At 40.3% G+C, this 15,370-nt stretch overlaps 1 protein-coding gene across 2 annotated transcripts in view; it reads right to left on the bottom strand.

Annotated features, from left to right (window-relative positions):
• Nucleotides 1-11,886: 11,886 nt before the first annotated feature.
• RNF128 (ring finger protein 128, E3 ubiquitin protein ligase) overlaps nucleotides 11,887-15,370 on the bottom strand; it is a 59,686-nt gene continuing 56,202 nt past the window's right edge. Inside the window, exons 5-7 of one of the 2 annotated variants that reach the window (XM_018558484.1) lie at nucleotides 13,718-13,814; nucleotides 13,041-13,206; nucleotides 11,887-12,130 (exon numbers count right to left, since the gene is read on the bottom strand). In XM_018558484.1, the coding sequence (XP_018413986.1) occupies nucleotides 12,009-12,130; nucleotides 13,041-13,206; nucleotides 13,718-13,814 (385 nt within the window). In that variant the 3' untranslated portion in view covers nucleotides 11,887-12,008. The remainder of the gene's footprint in view (nucleotides 12,131-13,040; nucleotides 13,207-13,717; nucleotides 13,815-15,370) is intronic. The other variant, XM_018558485.1, reaches the window with a different exon arrangement.

Here is a 15,370-nt window from a genome sequence, read left to right as displayed (position 1 = left end):
GACTCTCTGTCCTCAATCTCTTTTTCTATTTTAAGAGGGAAATATCAGGGGGCTGTTTAGACCCCTAATATTTCCCCGATGCCCCTAAAAGTAAAGTAAAAAATACAAATATTTAATGAAAAATTAATTAATAAATAAAAATTAAAAAGTTTATAAAAAATAAAATATTTTGAAAAAATAAAAATAAAAACCATTTTCTGTTTCGGCCTAACATTTTTTTTTAATTTCGGTTTTGTTTCAGTTTTAAAATTTCCATTTCGGTGCACCTCTACTTACAACCATCGCAAGACTTTTGTCTTGCGATGGTTGTAAGGTAATTAAAAAAAAGTACGATCTGCCTATCTTGGACAGGCAGCTCGTACTTGCGATGATCGGCGGGTTTTCGGACATGTTCGTAAGTTAAAAGTCGTGCAACCTTATAGTAGTAGAGGTCGCACGGCTTCCACACACCTTACGATAATCGTACGATCGCGGTATTTCCCGCGATTATCGTAAGGTGTGTGGGCACCCTAGGAAACACGTCTGTACAGGAATAGTGCCGGCATGCACACCAAATTCATGTACAAGGCTGCATAGCATTTAGGAATTAGGAGTAAACCTATGAACCTGGAGCTGGCTTGTAAAACAAACTTTGGGACAGATATGCGCACACTGATAAAGTACATAGAAGTAGTGTCTTATCTCTGTCCAAAGTGTCCTATATGTGTCTGAGGCAGATTCCAGTGGGATCCTCAGTTTCCAGGATTGCGGTACCTGAGGTACGTGTGGCATTCAGGGACAGACATATAAAATATCAACGTGAGATAGACTAGTTGTGCAGCAGAGTGGTTGTACTGGTTAGCACTGTGGGTCCCCGGTTCAAATCCCGATCAGAAACATGGAACTGCAAGCGACATTCATAATAAACAATAAACATAACCAAACCCATGAATAAAAACACACACTTTTGGCAAAGAAAGGGTCGCAGCATTTTTTATTGGTTAACTCAAAAACACTAAATAAGATAGGAATTAAATATATTAATATAAAACTTTATTAAATAAAACCAGTGGCCATAATAACTCACTAGTGCTTGGCTAGGAAAGCCCAAACACAGCAAAAAAGACTAAAGCTGTATTTCATTCTAAAATTTCCCTCCACGTGCTGCTGGGTAGCTTTTTCTTCTGCCTGCCTCCCCATCTCCATCCTCTGTCCCCGGCTTCTCTGCACATGCTGCATGGGCATGAACGTATATGGTAAATGATGTCACTGGGGATGCCTGCCAGCTTGTTTGCAAATAGAAACAAACTGGCAAGCATCGGAATAGTTGTTGCTATGATGTCGGTGGCTGCTGGCATCGTAGTAACCATTGATACAATACAGGGAGAGTGTGGGGAGAGTCAGCACTTCCTACAAAGATGAGCCAAACCACAAAGGTGACAAACCACATAAACAATTCCGTGACAAATTAAGGGGTAGAAAGGGTGGGAAGCTCATCTGAGTGACAGCTGACAAGGTGAAGAGATCTCATCAGCGCTGCTTTAAATAGGAGTCTTCAGCCAATCAGAGGCCTCCAAGAAGAGATGCTCTTCCCGATGAAAAAGGTACATTTGCCTGGAGTCAACACCTGCCCGGAGTCAACACCTGCCCAATCACCTGTCAAAAGAGAGCAGAGGAAGAGCGGGAAAAAACAGAGGGGAAGGGAGCTTTTCTCTCAGTGGCTTCAGTTCCATGAGGGGGGCTCGCTTACTGCTCATTCATCCCCTCAGGTCACTATCTGTAAGGAGTTTTCATGCTCTCCCTGTGCTTGCATGGGTTTTACACCCCATAAAGACATGCTGGTAGGTTAATTGTCTCCTGTCTAAATTGGCCCTCATATGTGTGCATGTGAGATGGAGACCTTAGATTGTAAGCTCCTTGAGGGCAGGGAGTGATGTGACTGTGCAGTATGTAAAGTGCTGTGTAAATTGTCAGCGCTATATACATACAGATAATAAATAAGTTACACCAAAAAGTACTTCTCCTTATGTTGCATCACTTTTCTTATCACCAAACTGTCAGTTTATTTATTGAATGTCATAAGCACATCGCCAGAATGAAATATGGACCAAATGACTAATTACATTTGGCGCAGGTAGTCGGTGGAAGTCCAGAAAATGGTGCAGCATGTTTTAGAACTTGGCGCAGACATCTCTCAGTCTGCATTAGTGTCAGAATTCTGGTGTAAACATGATACTGAATTCTAAAGATACTAGTATGCATTGCGCTACAGATCACCGCTAACTCCACAAATATGTGTTAATTGTGAAATACACATATAAATGCTAGTATCCTTTTCAATGAGTGCAACAAAAAGGGTGCACTATTCAGCAATCATTTAAAGTGAATCCTATATCCAGAAGTGTCCAGGGAACAAATGTTTTTTATATCTGTGTATCCAATTTCCAATAAAGTCAATATATCCACGTGTGTGAAATCTTATAGGGAACCGCACTCACCAGAAAGCAGGACCAATTTTTCAAGACGGTCAAAACAGCATGTAGTGCGGTGTGTCCACACAATCTGCCTCTTTAGTCTTCTCTGATGTTGAACACTCCCAACGTTCACCCTCTCCATCCTCCGGAGTCTGCAGTTCCTTAGTATCTTTAGGCCTCATTCACACTATCGTATCGGGCATCTCCCGGGAAGGACAGGTGCTGCGTGTGATTAGTACGCAGCCCCTGTCCTTCTCTATGGGACTACGTGGCCGTACGCCGCCCTACGCTCACCAGCCCTGCACGTCCGTGCGGGTGTCTGTACTCGTACGCTGACAGGATGGATCCTGTAGAGCCAGGACCTGCACTTGAGATGAGCGTATGGCCGCTTATTCCCATAGAGAAAGACATGCTGCTGCGTATAATCATACGCAGCACCTGTCCTTCCCGGGAGCTGCCCGATACAGCCATGCACACAGCACGGAGCTGTACGTGCCGTCCGTTTCTAGTGTGAATGAGGACTTCAAAGGATTAACATCTTTTAGCACAGATGTTCTAATCACCGTGGGGGGTTGTTTCCTAAGCGCAGATCAACCTTGTTTTTATTTTTAATTATGATACTGAATTCCCCTGAATGTGTTTTTGCACTTTTGTCACTTATCCTCATAGAGTAGTCTGTTGAAATGAATAGGTTGCCCTGTGTAGACACGTGACAAACATACAAAAATGTGGTAAAGAAACTCATGCAGCTGTTCGAGCTGCATGCTTTGCACATTTTTGAACCATGGGTATTGCACATTTGCCACGGGTACAAAAACACGCGTTTTGCTTGCTGCATTTAAGGGTGCCAATAACAATAACTGCACCACAAGCATGATACCTGTGTTTTATGAACTAGAGTAAAATCACACAAATTTGCGTATGTTCATGTGTGCGGCAAGTCTACATGGGGCTTTAGATTGTGTTGATTATAAAATAATTTACCAGGAAAAAATTGTCAAAAGATAGCCTTGTCTGCCAGCAAACGAAAAACGTATTTATTACTTTGGAATAATAATTGATGAATGATGACAAAGCTTTAGCCTATTGACAGACCAAATGACTAGAATGTATAATTTGCTGTGGACTTTTCAGGCCTTTTCATCCTGCTCTGTGTGCGTTAACACATGTGTAAAGGTGCATTTTTTAGTGTGTTGACGCATGGTGTGGTAATGCAACCTATTCACATTCAATGGGCAAACAGTGCATGAAAAAAGGCAGCTGCACTGTTTCAGCACTACAACACACTGAACATTCACACGTGTGCATTGTGGTGCACTGTAGTGGAGGTGTGAGTATTTTACTGTAGATGTGTGTAGTGGTGGCATTCAGAATGAAGGAGAATTCACATATATTGTGTTTTATGGTATGTTGTGATCACACAGGTAATGTATATAAAGACTTGTAAATAGTCCATAAGGGGTTTACATTTATGGAAGCTGAAGTGGTAGAATGGACTGGCTGGTTTGTCCTGCACGTATAAAGCACAGGTTTACTTTAAAGCAATTCAATATTCACTTTATGAAGGGAAAGTCCTGCTAATGAGTAGGCAACCAAGATTCAGATTACCTGTGTAAGGCATACACCTATCATACACCTATCAATTTCTTTCTTCCTCTTTCAACCCGTGGGCCGAGTGAAAAAAATTGACCCGATTCCTCCATCAACAAAAAAAAGTCGATAGAGAAATCGCCGCTGTTTACATTGTATTCTGACAGCGGCCGGCAGCACCGTCAGAATACCCAATCAGAGCGGGCAGCTCATTGACTGCCGGCTCTAAACGATCAAAAATTTTCCAGCTGGCTCCTTTTATCAGCTGTAAGGGAGCATACAGCCCCACACACTGTGCACATTTCAGCCGGTACATTGAAAACTAGCCAAAATTCGATTAGTGTATGGGCACCTATAGCCAGAAAATCCTTTTTTATTACCTGGAGAGACCTCTTGATGCAGTTATTTGCAGTTGTTGTCTGTGCAGACTGGTAGAAGACCCCTCTGATCCAGAGGCATCACCAGGCCAGGTGTCACCCAGTGGCACTTAACTGCCGGCAGCCATCTTGGTAATGGACACTGGCAAACAGAGGGGGGGACGTTCATCTGGCAGAATAAGGTATGCCTCTGCGTCCCCTCCTCTCTCATGCAGCTGTCAGACTCATGGTCCACCTTGTGCCATACTTTTCAGAGGAGGTGACACCAAAATGACTCAGTCATTTTAGTGTCACCCGATGCAGGCTGAGCCCCCCTTGTGACCCCACTGCACTGATTCCCTGTCCCCCCCTATCTTTATTATCCTTCTTCTGTGTTTATTGTCCTCTGATGGCTTCCAATGAAAACACTATGGGGGGAATTTATAAAAACTGGAGCAGACAAAAGCTGGAGCAGTTGCCCATGGCAACCAATCAGCTTCTCTGTTCAGATATTGTCCGCTTCAGTTTTGAGAAATTCCCCTCATGGTCTGGGATTAGGAAACAGGCTTGGATTCACCACTTCCTAGGTTTCACTAAGTGTGCAAATGTTTGGCCAAAAACTTTGCAGGTTTGCTGCTAGAAATAGGGAACATCCTGTAATACAGTGCACAGCCTGTGCTCCTGATCAATAAATTGGAAGATTGGATAACAGACGCCTTTCTATAAAAGGGGGGCCCCGAACAGCCATAGTGTCAGTGCTTCTTTGGAGTGGTTAGGGAGAACTGACAGTTCTGTGTAAGGGGATAGGTTTTTTTTTAAATTTTGGCATTGGTGCATGTCCCCCATGGCAGTGCCCATTAGTTATAATTCTGGTCTGAACCCAGTAAATACAGCAGCTATATGCAGAGTTCACTTTAGGGCTATACATTAGTTGTATTAGGTTATAGAGCTTTCTGAACAAGGGCGTTTAAGGGCCAGTTCACACTATCTGGGTGAGGTCCGTGCTGGCCAAAAAGAAAGTACAGCATGCAGTACTGTTTTTAAGCGCACTGCAGTGTATATAGTATATTTATATAGTTTTAACTTCTTATATCTCTGATCCACTGATCATGTTTGTATGTAGTTTTCAATGACAGTAATATTTTCTTATACATTTTTTTTATCATGTGTATTGATTATAGTCAGGCCTTGCTACAGGTCTGTCCACTTTTATTGCTCCAATGCCAGAGTGGATATCCTCTCAACATTTTTCAAGTTATGGATGCTCTTCTGAATCCCATGCCTGTGTGAAAAAGACAGTAAGGAGGTCTATATTAATTAGGAATTGTTTGCCTGAGCCATTTACATATGGATTACGGAATGTTTGCACGTCTGTAGGCCTTTGCCAATGGCCTCCCCAGTTCAAATCCCAGTCAGGACAATATCTGCAAAGAGTTCGCACGTTCTCCCTGTGTTTGCATGGGTTTCCTCTGGGTAATCCCACACTCCAAAGACATGCTGAAAGGTTAATTTGGCTCCTAAATCTGCCCCAATGTATGCATGCCAGATAGCGACCTTAGATTGTAAGCTACTTGAGGACAGGTAGTGATGTGAATGTACATTATGTAAAGAGCTGCCTGAATTGTTGGCGCTATATAAATAATAAATAAATGTAGCTCCCCCCAAGCCCTCCAGCCTCTCTCCTGCTGTTGTCCACCTCCTTACTCCAGGGAGGGAGGGTAATCGGAGAACACATAGGCAGCATGTGCTCTCTCATTGCCTGTGCCACGAGCAAAGAGGCCAGGCTGACCGACTTTGGAAAGTTCCCAAGTATGGATATCAATTTTAGTTCTCTGTGGGTCATTAGGTAACAGACACAACAACTCTAGTTGAATACATTTAATTTACACAATTTATTAATACAAATCATGAGATCTATTTACAGTATTTTAACGTATTTCCCAGATACAAGTTTTGTGGGATTAGAATAAGAAAAATATAACAGTACATGCCATTGTGCAGCACACAACAGCTTTGTTCCCGCCATAGTTAGAGCCACTTGGTCCCACAGATACCCTTGATCGTTTTTCTAATGTCTCAAAGTTTTAAAACCCATTTGTACCCTCCAGAAAAAAAAGGAACCAGGGATTGTGAAAGTAATTAAGACTCTACAGGCCGACTTGTTTTAGATATTGAAATAGTGTGGTGGTGCTTTCCAAATTCTTGCGGCTGGCCAGCAGCTGCAGACCTAAACCGCTGTGCTGTATGTGGGTCTCGCTGCATAGGTCTGACATGGCCCCCCATTGAGTTAAGCTATCAGTGTGTGTGTGTGTGTGTGTGTGTGTGTGTGTGTGGGGGATGTCAGACGTCTGCAATGAAAGTTGCACCGCAGCCACCGTATGGCTGTAGAAATTTGTAGAGGGTTATTACAGCAGCTAAAACAAATCTGCCTGTTCAGTCCAATTACTTTCAGAGCTCTGATCTTCACAGTTCCAGTTTTTCTTTAGGGGTACAACTTGTTTTTTTTTCTCCTTTAAAAGACACTGCTGAAACGTAGATGCTTGTGTGCCACTCATGTGCATATACCCTTATTTGACATTAATTTACACATTTCTATTCACATTGAATTAAATATGAGGTTACTGCTTTATAAAGAACACAAATAAAGTGCTTTTCCTTTAAATTATACAAAAGTGGAAGGATCTTAGAGCACAGTACAATACAACAGCTCTACAACTGCACATTTAGTTTTGTTAAAGTAAACCTGGAAGCAGTAAAAATAATCCAAGTATGTGCTGATACTTTATCAAACCTAAGGTCATAGTCTCTCTTACATTTTCCTGCAGTAAAATACACAAATTTTACTGCATTGCATCCACTTCTCTTATATGTAGCTGGCCCACATCTATGTGCTGCAGTTAAATGTGTTTTTGTAAAGGGGACTCTAGGAGTCCATTGACTACTATACATGTGCATTATCACATACTCTGCAACCTTCCTGATTTGGTGTGAATGGGCCCTTAAAGAAAACCTGTAGTGAGGAAATATGGAGGTAGCCGTTCCCGATCTCCTGAGAATATTAGTTGCCTGGCTGTCTCTGGCTTCAATACATTCTCAGTCAATGACAGAGAACAAGAATGCAGTTTATAAAAGTCAGAAGCCCTATTCTGCATACCTTTTCCAAGTCAATGACTTGCAAGGCACTGAACCCATTCGAACAGCGTAGTAGCTGGGAAACTAGTATTGTTAGAAGGTGAAACCAGCAATGTCAGCCTCTTAAATCTCTCAGTAGAGGTTTCCTTTGATAGTGCCTCTGTGCTGCTCCAGTGTGCCATGGGAGCTCCATAAAGATCCTATGCATATACCAACCTGTTGGAAGTAGGTATTTTCCACAGAGCTAGGAACTCCTTAGCTTGGTAACTAGTTAACCAGGCACTGTTCCATTACATAGTGGGAAACACAGGGATAGTGGTTACCCAATATTAAGCAGAGGTTTTAGGAGTCTCCTAGGCTGAATCAGGGTAGTAAAGAAGCATTGTCAGGGCCCATTCAGACTATTGAATTGCATTAACGCTTGTTAAAAAGCATATTACTGCAGTATGCCTCTAAGTATAGTGTGTTGCGGTGCAGTGCAATTTACTTTTGAATGGCATCCCATCTCTCTATACAGTATTGGACAAAGCAACACACATGCCATGCGTTTCTACCTGCGTTGGGGCACCATTCAAAACGAATAGGCTGCGTTAAAACAGTGCACATCAGCATGCAACATAACACCAGTTAGAGCATGTGTGGCAAAACACAGTACAATATGGCATGAAAATGTTCCTGCTATGCAGAATAAGTTTACTTTAACAAGGCAAAATAAAGTGCAGTTACACACGACAACCATTGATCATCCTGCATTGTTCTAACCGTTTTGAATGGATGAAATATCAATGCTGAAATATGTTTTCATTCACAGCAATCAGAGATCATTTATAGTTGCTGTAGGTTACTGCACTTTGCTTTTCACTATTACTTTTTGCACAGCCCTGTTTAATAACTCCAGCAATTGCTTTGCTTACTGCAACAGCAATGTATTTGCTCCAGTTTTCTAATGTGCATCAGGAAAATTTGCGCATTTACCCAACTGGATGCTATGGGCAACAAAGCCACCACTATTGTGTTTTTTTTTCTGTAGACACGAGTTCAAGTGTTCACACAGACCAATGATATAGGTTAATATAGGATGCAAGTATGATTTCCTTCATCCAAGTAGAAAAGACGTAATCAATACATGTTGGAAATATGCTAACAAATCTTAATCACATTTTGTTTTCCATAACATTTAACATATGATTGCATTTCCAACATACAGTAATATAGAATTCCATCCACATATAGTATTTACCAAAGAATTAAATAAATAGGTGGGCAAACTTCTGTGTTTTGGGAGACTCTGCTTTGGGAGACATTCTACTGATCAATGACAATGGCTTGATTGTGAAATTTGTTTGGTGGTCAATGACTATGCCTGTAACAACCTAGTCACATGAACGCCGGTCATGGTCATCTAAAATGGGCAGACCTTGATGACCCTGATGACCTGTCAGGCTTTAGATCACCCCCTGTTGCTGCCAATCAATTGTAAAGTCAGCTTATTTTAAAGTCTTAATGAAAAAAATCTAAATTTTAGCCAAGTGCAGTAGGTCAGGAATAGAGGTGAATCAGTGTATCACCACAAGTTAAGTACAAGTGATAATAAAGTGAAGGTAAAAAGAGTGAGAAGTCTTATAAGTGTCATCCCAAGATCCAGTTATTTAGCATTTTGTAGTGCAGGCACTGGATAGGTCATCCAACCTATAAGGGTCTGCATTATCATTTTTTAGCATGCTTACATTTGAACACATTACATTACATCTATTGGCTTCTATTAAGGAGCACACCTTTTTTTTATGGTCCCACTACAGAAAACTAACCCAGTGTAAACCAGTTTCAGCAGCATATTGATATTAAAAATGTATAATCATGTCAACTGTTAAAACAAATGGTTTCTAATGCCAAGATTAAAACATTTAGAATATAGTAGTGAGGGCAGAGATCACTTTGGCATGTCTTCCAAATAAACACAAGATTGGATCTTTCAAATCCTAAGCATTCTATACAAAAAAACAAAAACAACGATTTCTATATTTGTTTACTGGTAGATGTCTGATTGGGGAAGTGGGGTGGCTTCCTCCCCACAAGCAGAAATTAGTTTGAAAAGTACAACATTACTGTGGCCTAATAGTGGATAGAAATGATAATGATAATATCTTATTTAAAAGGAGTGTGGTTCAGGAGTTACAGATCGTGTTCACTGTCTGGCTTTCTTACAAAAATTAAAACCAAGAAGGTATAGTGCTGCTAAAATCTCATTGTGTACTTTCCTTAAAATGTTGTATCATTATACAACAGAATTACTTTTTACCAAGTTGATTTCATAGGGATGGCAGCTTCTGACTTTGCATTTATATGCCATTTTGGAATGTTTCTAAACTGCTTTGTGCATTTCTCACCTTTAAAATTCCGTTAAGTGATTTTCATTCATATGAACCAGTGCCAATGACTACATGCAGACCCCGACAAGACCACACTTTACTGACTTTGCATGATTAATGCAGTGCATGTTATTTGTAGGTTAACTGTGGGAACATGCAAACTGGTATGCAAATCAATTGGATTGGGAATCCGCTGTCATTTGTGTGCACTTCCTTGACTCGTGAAAGTGAAATTCACCTCACTATTTCCTACATAGTTTGGGCTTAGAAAATGTGGAAAACTCAGAGCGGTTTATTTTATCTAACTAATTGACATTCTAGTTTTAATAGAAGAGGGAAAAGGAAACCACCGGACAATCTCTTTTATCACTTCGGACTCGATTGGCGAGATCCCTGCATGGTCTGCACATCTGCTGAGCTCATTATAAATGGAATTCCCCCTGGCAGCTGGATTCTTTATTTTATATTATGGTGGTGAATGCAACAGGAACTGCTGGAACAAGTTAAGAAGGGGTGGCAACACCCAAAAATCTCATCTTGACAGGAACAGATTTGGGATGTAAAGCCAGGGGGCTGACTCAACCCACCAGATTCCACCTATTGCCAACACATTACTTTTGGGTGGACTGACTCCAACATATACATGAATTTTGGAGAACAATCTGGTTCACACTCCCATGTAAAGATTGCATATCTGTATTGAAGTTACATTCATTTATGGTCATTGGGGTCATTCGCAATAATCTCTGGGATATAATAATGTGTTGATTAAGCTTATCGCTTTGTGCAACATGACAGAATGCATAAAGGCTATGAAAAGGGAACATGCTAAAAAGGTATACCTGCCCTTCATCTGCCGGCATTACACATTCAGCCATGCTCATAATAAAATGTTATGTATACCTTTTTAAACTATCAAAACAATTATATTCTGATCATTAATGCTGAACTCTAAGAACGCAAGCAGTGATAGTGCAGTGTGTCTACAAAGACTATATTGAGTGCGTCTGGTTCATGACAACCAGCAGATCAAAAGTTAAATGCCTACAAGTTTATAAAAAGAGAAGTTGAAATGCCCAATATCCCAAAGCAACCGTTTTTCATTACCCTAAGGTGACATTTTTTACAATGTTGGATTGCCGCATTTTAAATGTCAGTGTTGCTTATTGCACTGCCTTATTATATCAGATGACTGGGGCAGAGTAGCCTGATCCACGAGCAGTAGATCAGGGGTATTTGCTATATAGTCTTCACAAATACCTGTCACATTGACTGCCCTTAAGTGGCGTTCTTGGCTAAGATATAAGTAACAAAAATGTTAATATGATAAATAAAGGCATTTCCTTATTCTGAATCACAATAGAAATGATTTGACACTGCATAACAGGAACAGAAAATTGTGGCTCTCCAACAGCATTGCGGGTGCAAGTGGAACTTGTAGAGTCACAGATTACCATACCCTGCTGCCTACCATTCACAGTCTAAAGAGAAGAGCAAATTGCCTTTGCGGCAATGGTTAGCAAACTGCAGACTAATACGAGTGAAAGTTACCCATTTCATGAAGGGACATCTAATGTAAAAAATATAGTACATTGCAATTAACAGTCCTAGGCCTAATATAGTGTCAACAATGCTAATACAAACTCATTAATGTTGACAGAGCATATCCATTAGGCTAGCATAGCCGAGAAAATGAAAGACGATTGGCTGTTATGGGTACTGCACTTTGCTGTTTGCATTATTAAAGAAGCCTCATTGAGGTATCTATTGCTCCAGAAACATATTATAAAAGGCATATATACTTTTAATTGAATGTACCTATGCTCAGTATGAATATATTAAAATACTACTTTTCATAAAATTTTGTTTGGTCTGCGCAATACAAACCTGAGTTAAAATATGTAGCAATTAAGAAAATGGGGGGGCGGGGGGGATGCGGTGTTTGCATGCTCCAAATTTGTCACTGTTATATATACATTAACAATGGAAATAAAACATTGTTTGCAAACAACTTTTTTGCTTAGCTGTTAAAAAAAAATTGCTGTATGACTAAAACTATGCATTTACCTAGGCTGTACAAGCCAGCCAGGCTCTGCATGTCCTTCAGTTTATGATTTTACATTGTACACGAGTGAGGGGTTTTCACTTTCAAATGTTGGATTGTCAGCATGTGGAAGGACGTCAGTAGCTATTGCTATTGAGTCATTGTTAACAAGCTCAACATTCTCATCTGTAAAAGATAAAGACAAGCTTGATAAATAGACAGAAATAAAATTAAACTACCACACTGCAAGGGTTAACTGCTCATTATAGGGGACCTGTGCAAAAGACTTTTGCTTACCTGATCCTCGCTCCAAGCCTGGCACCTGCATCCTCTTTCCGCCTCTGCTCCAGGGGTCGGAGGCACATCAACACTTCCAATGCAGGGTTCATAGCCATGCATTATATGTGGGGATGGTGGGAGAAAGTCGACAAGCAGGAGCGTAGGGGAGATGAGGTCATGACCGACTGCTGGGGGAGCGGGGATCAGGTAAGTAATCCTTTTCACTACACTCCTAGACATAAATGAGCAGTTAACCCTTGCATTGCCGAGATACACTTTAATAATCATTATAATTAATTATTTATCATTATTAATATATTTAATTGCCAATGATTCAATTTTCTCTGGACTGGTTTATGTTTTGGGGATTTATTCTTATAGGGTGGCAATGCTCTGTCCCTTTCTTCCAACTGCTGTCTTGCATTATCAACCTGCCACATGGACTTCCGGTGTAGACTATAGGTGTCTATGCTAACACATTATGTATGATCCACTGTTGTCACTATCCAGATGTTCACCCTGTGCAATGAGATGGCTTGAGCACATGCATGTAGACAAGACATACAGGGGATCACCAGTGCGGAGATGCAAAAAAGCAAAATGGTTGAGACTAAGAAAGTAAGAGGTGAAGAAAGAGGTGAAGATTTACTCCATTTAGATGGAGTAAATCTTTGTAATTATTACGCTTTTGTGTAATGAAAAAAACTAGCACGTCAAAGTTAATCACATTATAATGTGTTTGTAATGGGTATCTAAGGCTTTGATGCAGTCCAGGAATTCTTCCATTTGTCATTTGCAGTATTCTATATACACTTACATGTGTTTTCAGGGTCTTCCACTGGCTCATCAGCTTCTCGGACAGAGGCATATCCAGATGATGCGTTATCACTGCGAGTCTCATCATCCACCTGTACAGAGCTCCTCTGTAGCTCACTGGACACAGAAGCGATCACCATAGCATTATCAGACTCATCTTCTTCAGCCTTAAAACATTTACAAATTAGAGAGATTATACCAATCTATGTATATGAATGCTCACTGTATATTCTAGAAACTACAGTCTATGAAATTATAGTATGCTTCTCTGTTTCACAAAGGTGATATTCATTATTGCATCTGAGCTGAATTGTTTTTTTAAAGCCAAAGCAGTTCTACTAATTAAACAGAAGGAGGCAGTGTAGTATTGTTAAATATGCAGTAGGTACAATGAAGACGTTTGTATTTCAGGTAAGAACACCATATTTATGCTGTAGTAGATGAATAGTTACATTTTAATGGGTTTTTAAGTAGAATAATACAGTTGAACATAAATTACCCGTGTAAAGACAGCTAAAAGAATTTTCTAACACTTATCAGTTCCACCACTGGTAAATCCAATTTTCATTGACTTGTAGAACGTACAAATCTCATGTATTAGAATATGTGTACCCTAACAGTGTCTCTTTAAATAGAATATAAGCATACTAGCAGTATCATACAGAACATGAGACTCACCGCAATTCCTAATGATTTTAGGATATCACACTTGCACATAGGGCATGTTCTGTGCTCAAGCAGCCAGGGATCAATGCAGTTTTTATGGAAGAAGTGGCTGTGAAGTAAAAAAAACAAAAAAACTCACAATAAGAGACATTTGCTGACATGCAAAACACTCTACATGAAGGTAGTGGCCCAGGATATGTAAGATGCAATGCACACTCACCCAGCCCCTGTATTATATTCCGTAAAGTGACACTAAACTCAAGAGTTAAATCTTAATAATGCATTTTCGTCCCTTAACTATTAATACAAATGTAGCTTATTTTTCATCTTTGGATTTGTGCTCCTAAGTCCCCTCTCGTGATGGACCACAATCTCACATTTAGTTTACTAATTTGTATTAAAGTTATAGTCCATCACGGGAGTGAGCTCGGAGCGGCGACTACTTAACAACACACAGAGGGTTCATAAGGAACAAAAGTAGCCTCCCTGCAGAAAGAAGGACAGTGTCAGCACCAATTTAGAGATGATTTGACGATCTACAACTCAGTCATGCACAAATAAGACACATTTTTATGAATAATTAGGGTACTTGTCAACTGCCAGCTTTCTAATGGAAGTGGTTCGGGTGGTGAATCCACAGGTGTGTCAGCATGGGAGCGGAGGGAGATCAGTTAACATCCATTCTCCGATCGTCCTTGTGTACAATGAAACTGGAAGTGATGATCTTTTGTTCACTTCCGGTTTCAGGGCCCTCATTCCCTGGCTGGTCTATGCTATATTAGCTTAATTGGAGTACAAACAAGACAATATGGGTCTAATAGACTCCCAATGTCTCCTTAAAGAGTCACCTCCAATATGCCATCTCAATAAAACAGTTAAGTAAAAAAATACATTAATAAAATAAATGTAATTTTTTTTAAACCCCCCCCATGTACAGACACATGTAAATGCATGTGTCAGGTGCTACAGTGCATTACAAGATCCTCAGTGGCCAAACAGTTATGACATATGTATACTTACACTGGGCCAACCTGTACCAATGTAGGTTTAAATTACTATGTATACTTAAAGTTCAGCTGTAAGTGCAGCATTGTTATCGTACTACAGGATGTTTATTGTTGGGCTATATAGACACTTTGTGCTCCATTTATAAATGATTTGCAAGGTTGCTCAACCCGGGAATATCTGTGAATGATTGCTCTGTCCAAAAATATATGCTAGAAATGAACATTCTTTAGTTTTTTTTCTTTACAAGTGCAATGCATTTTCAAATGCTTTCATGTAATATCAGTTTATGGACATTAGATGGAGATAAAGCATAGGAAATAACGGAAAATTGTATACTTACCTTTCCGTAATTTTCCTTTCCTGGTGCATCGAAGGCAGCACACTATGGGTTAAGGTCCGCCCCTCTTAACCCACAGGACACGTGATAAATTCTGGTCCCTCCAGGCCTTCCTCATTCTAGTAAAACGAGTCCGAGTCATGGCAGGAAGGGGAAAAAAAAGATGCACCAGGAAAGGAAAATTACGGAAAGGTAAGTAAACCATTTTCCGTTTTCATGAGGCATCTCGGCAGCACACAGGATTTAGATAACACACAGGGAGGGTACTGCCAATAAAATGTATTATGGGTTAGAGCAGCGGTTCTTAATGTGTGGGTTTG

This window comes from Nanorana parkeri, unplaced genomic scaffold (assembly GCF_000935625.1).
Source record: "Nanorana parkeri isolate BGI_ZX_2015 unplaced genomic scaffold, ASM93562v1 scaffold342, whole genome shotgun sequence".
Lineage (NCBI taxonomy): Eukaryota > Metazoa > Chordata > Amphibia > Anura > Dicroglossidae > Nanorana > Nanorana parkeri.
Note: the sequence above shows the minus strand (reverse complement) of the source record. Positions and strands in the feature narration are given on the sequence as shown.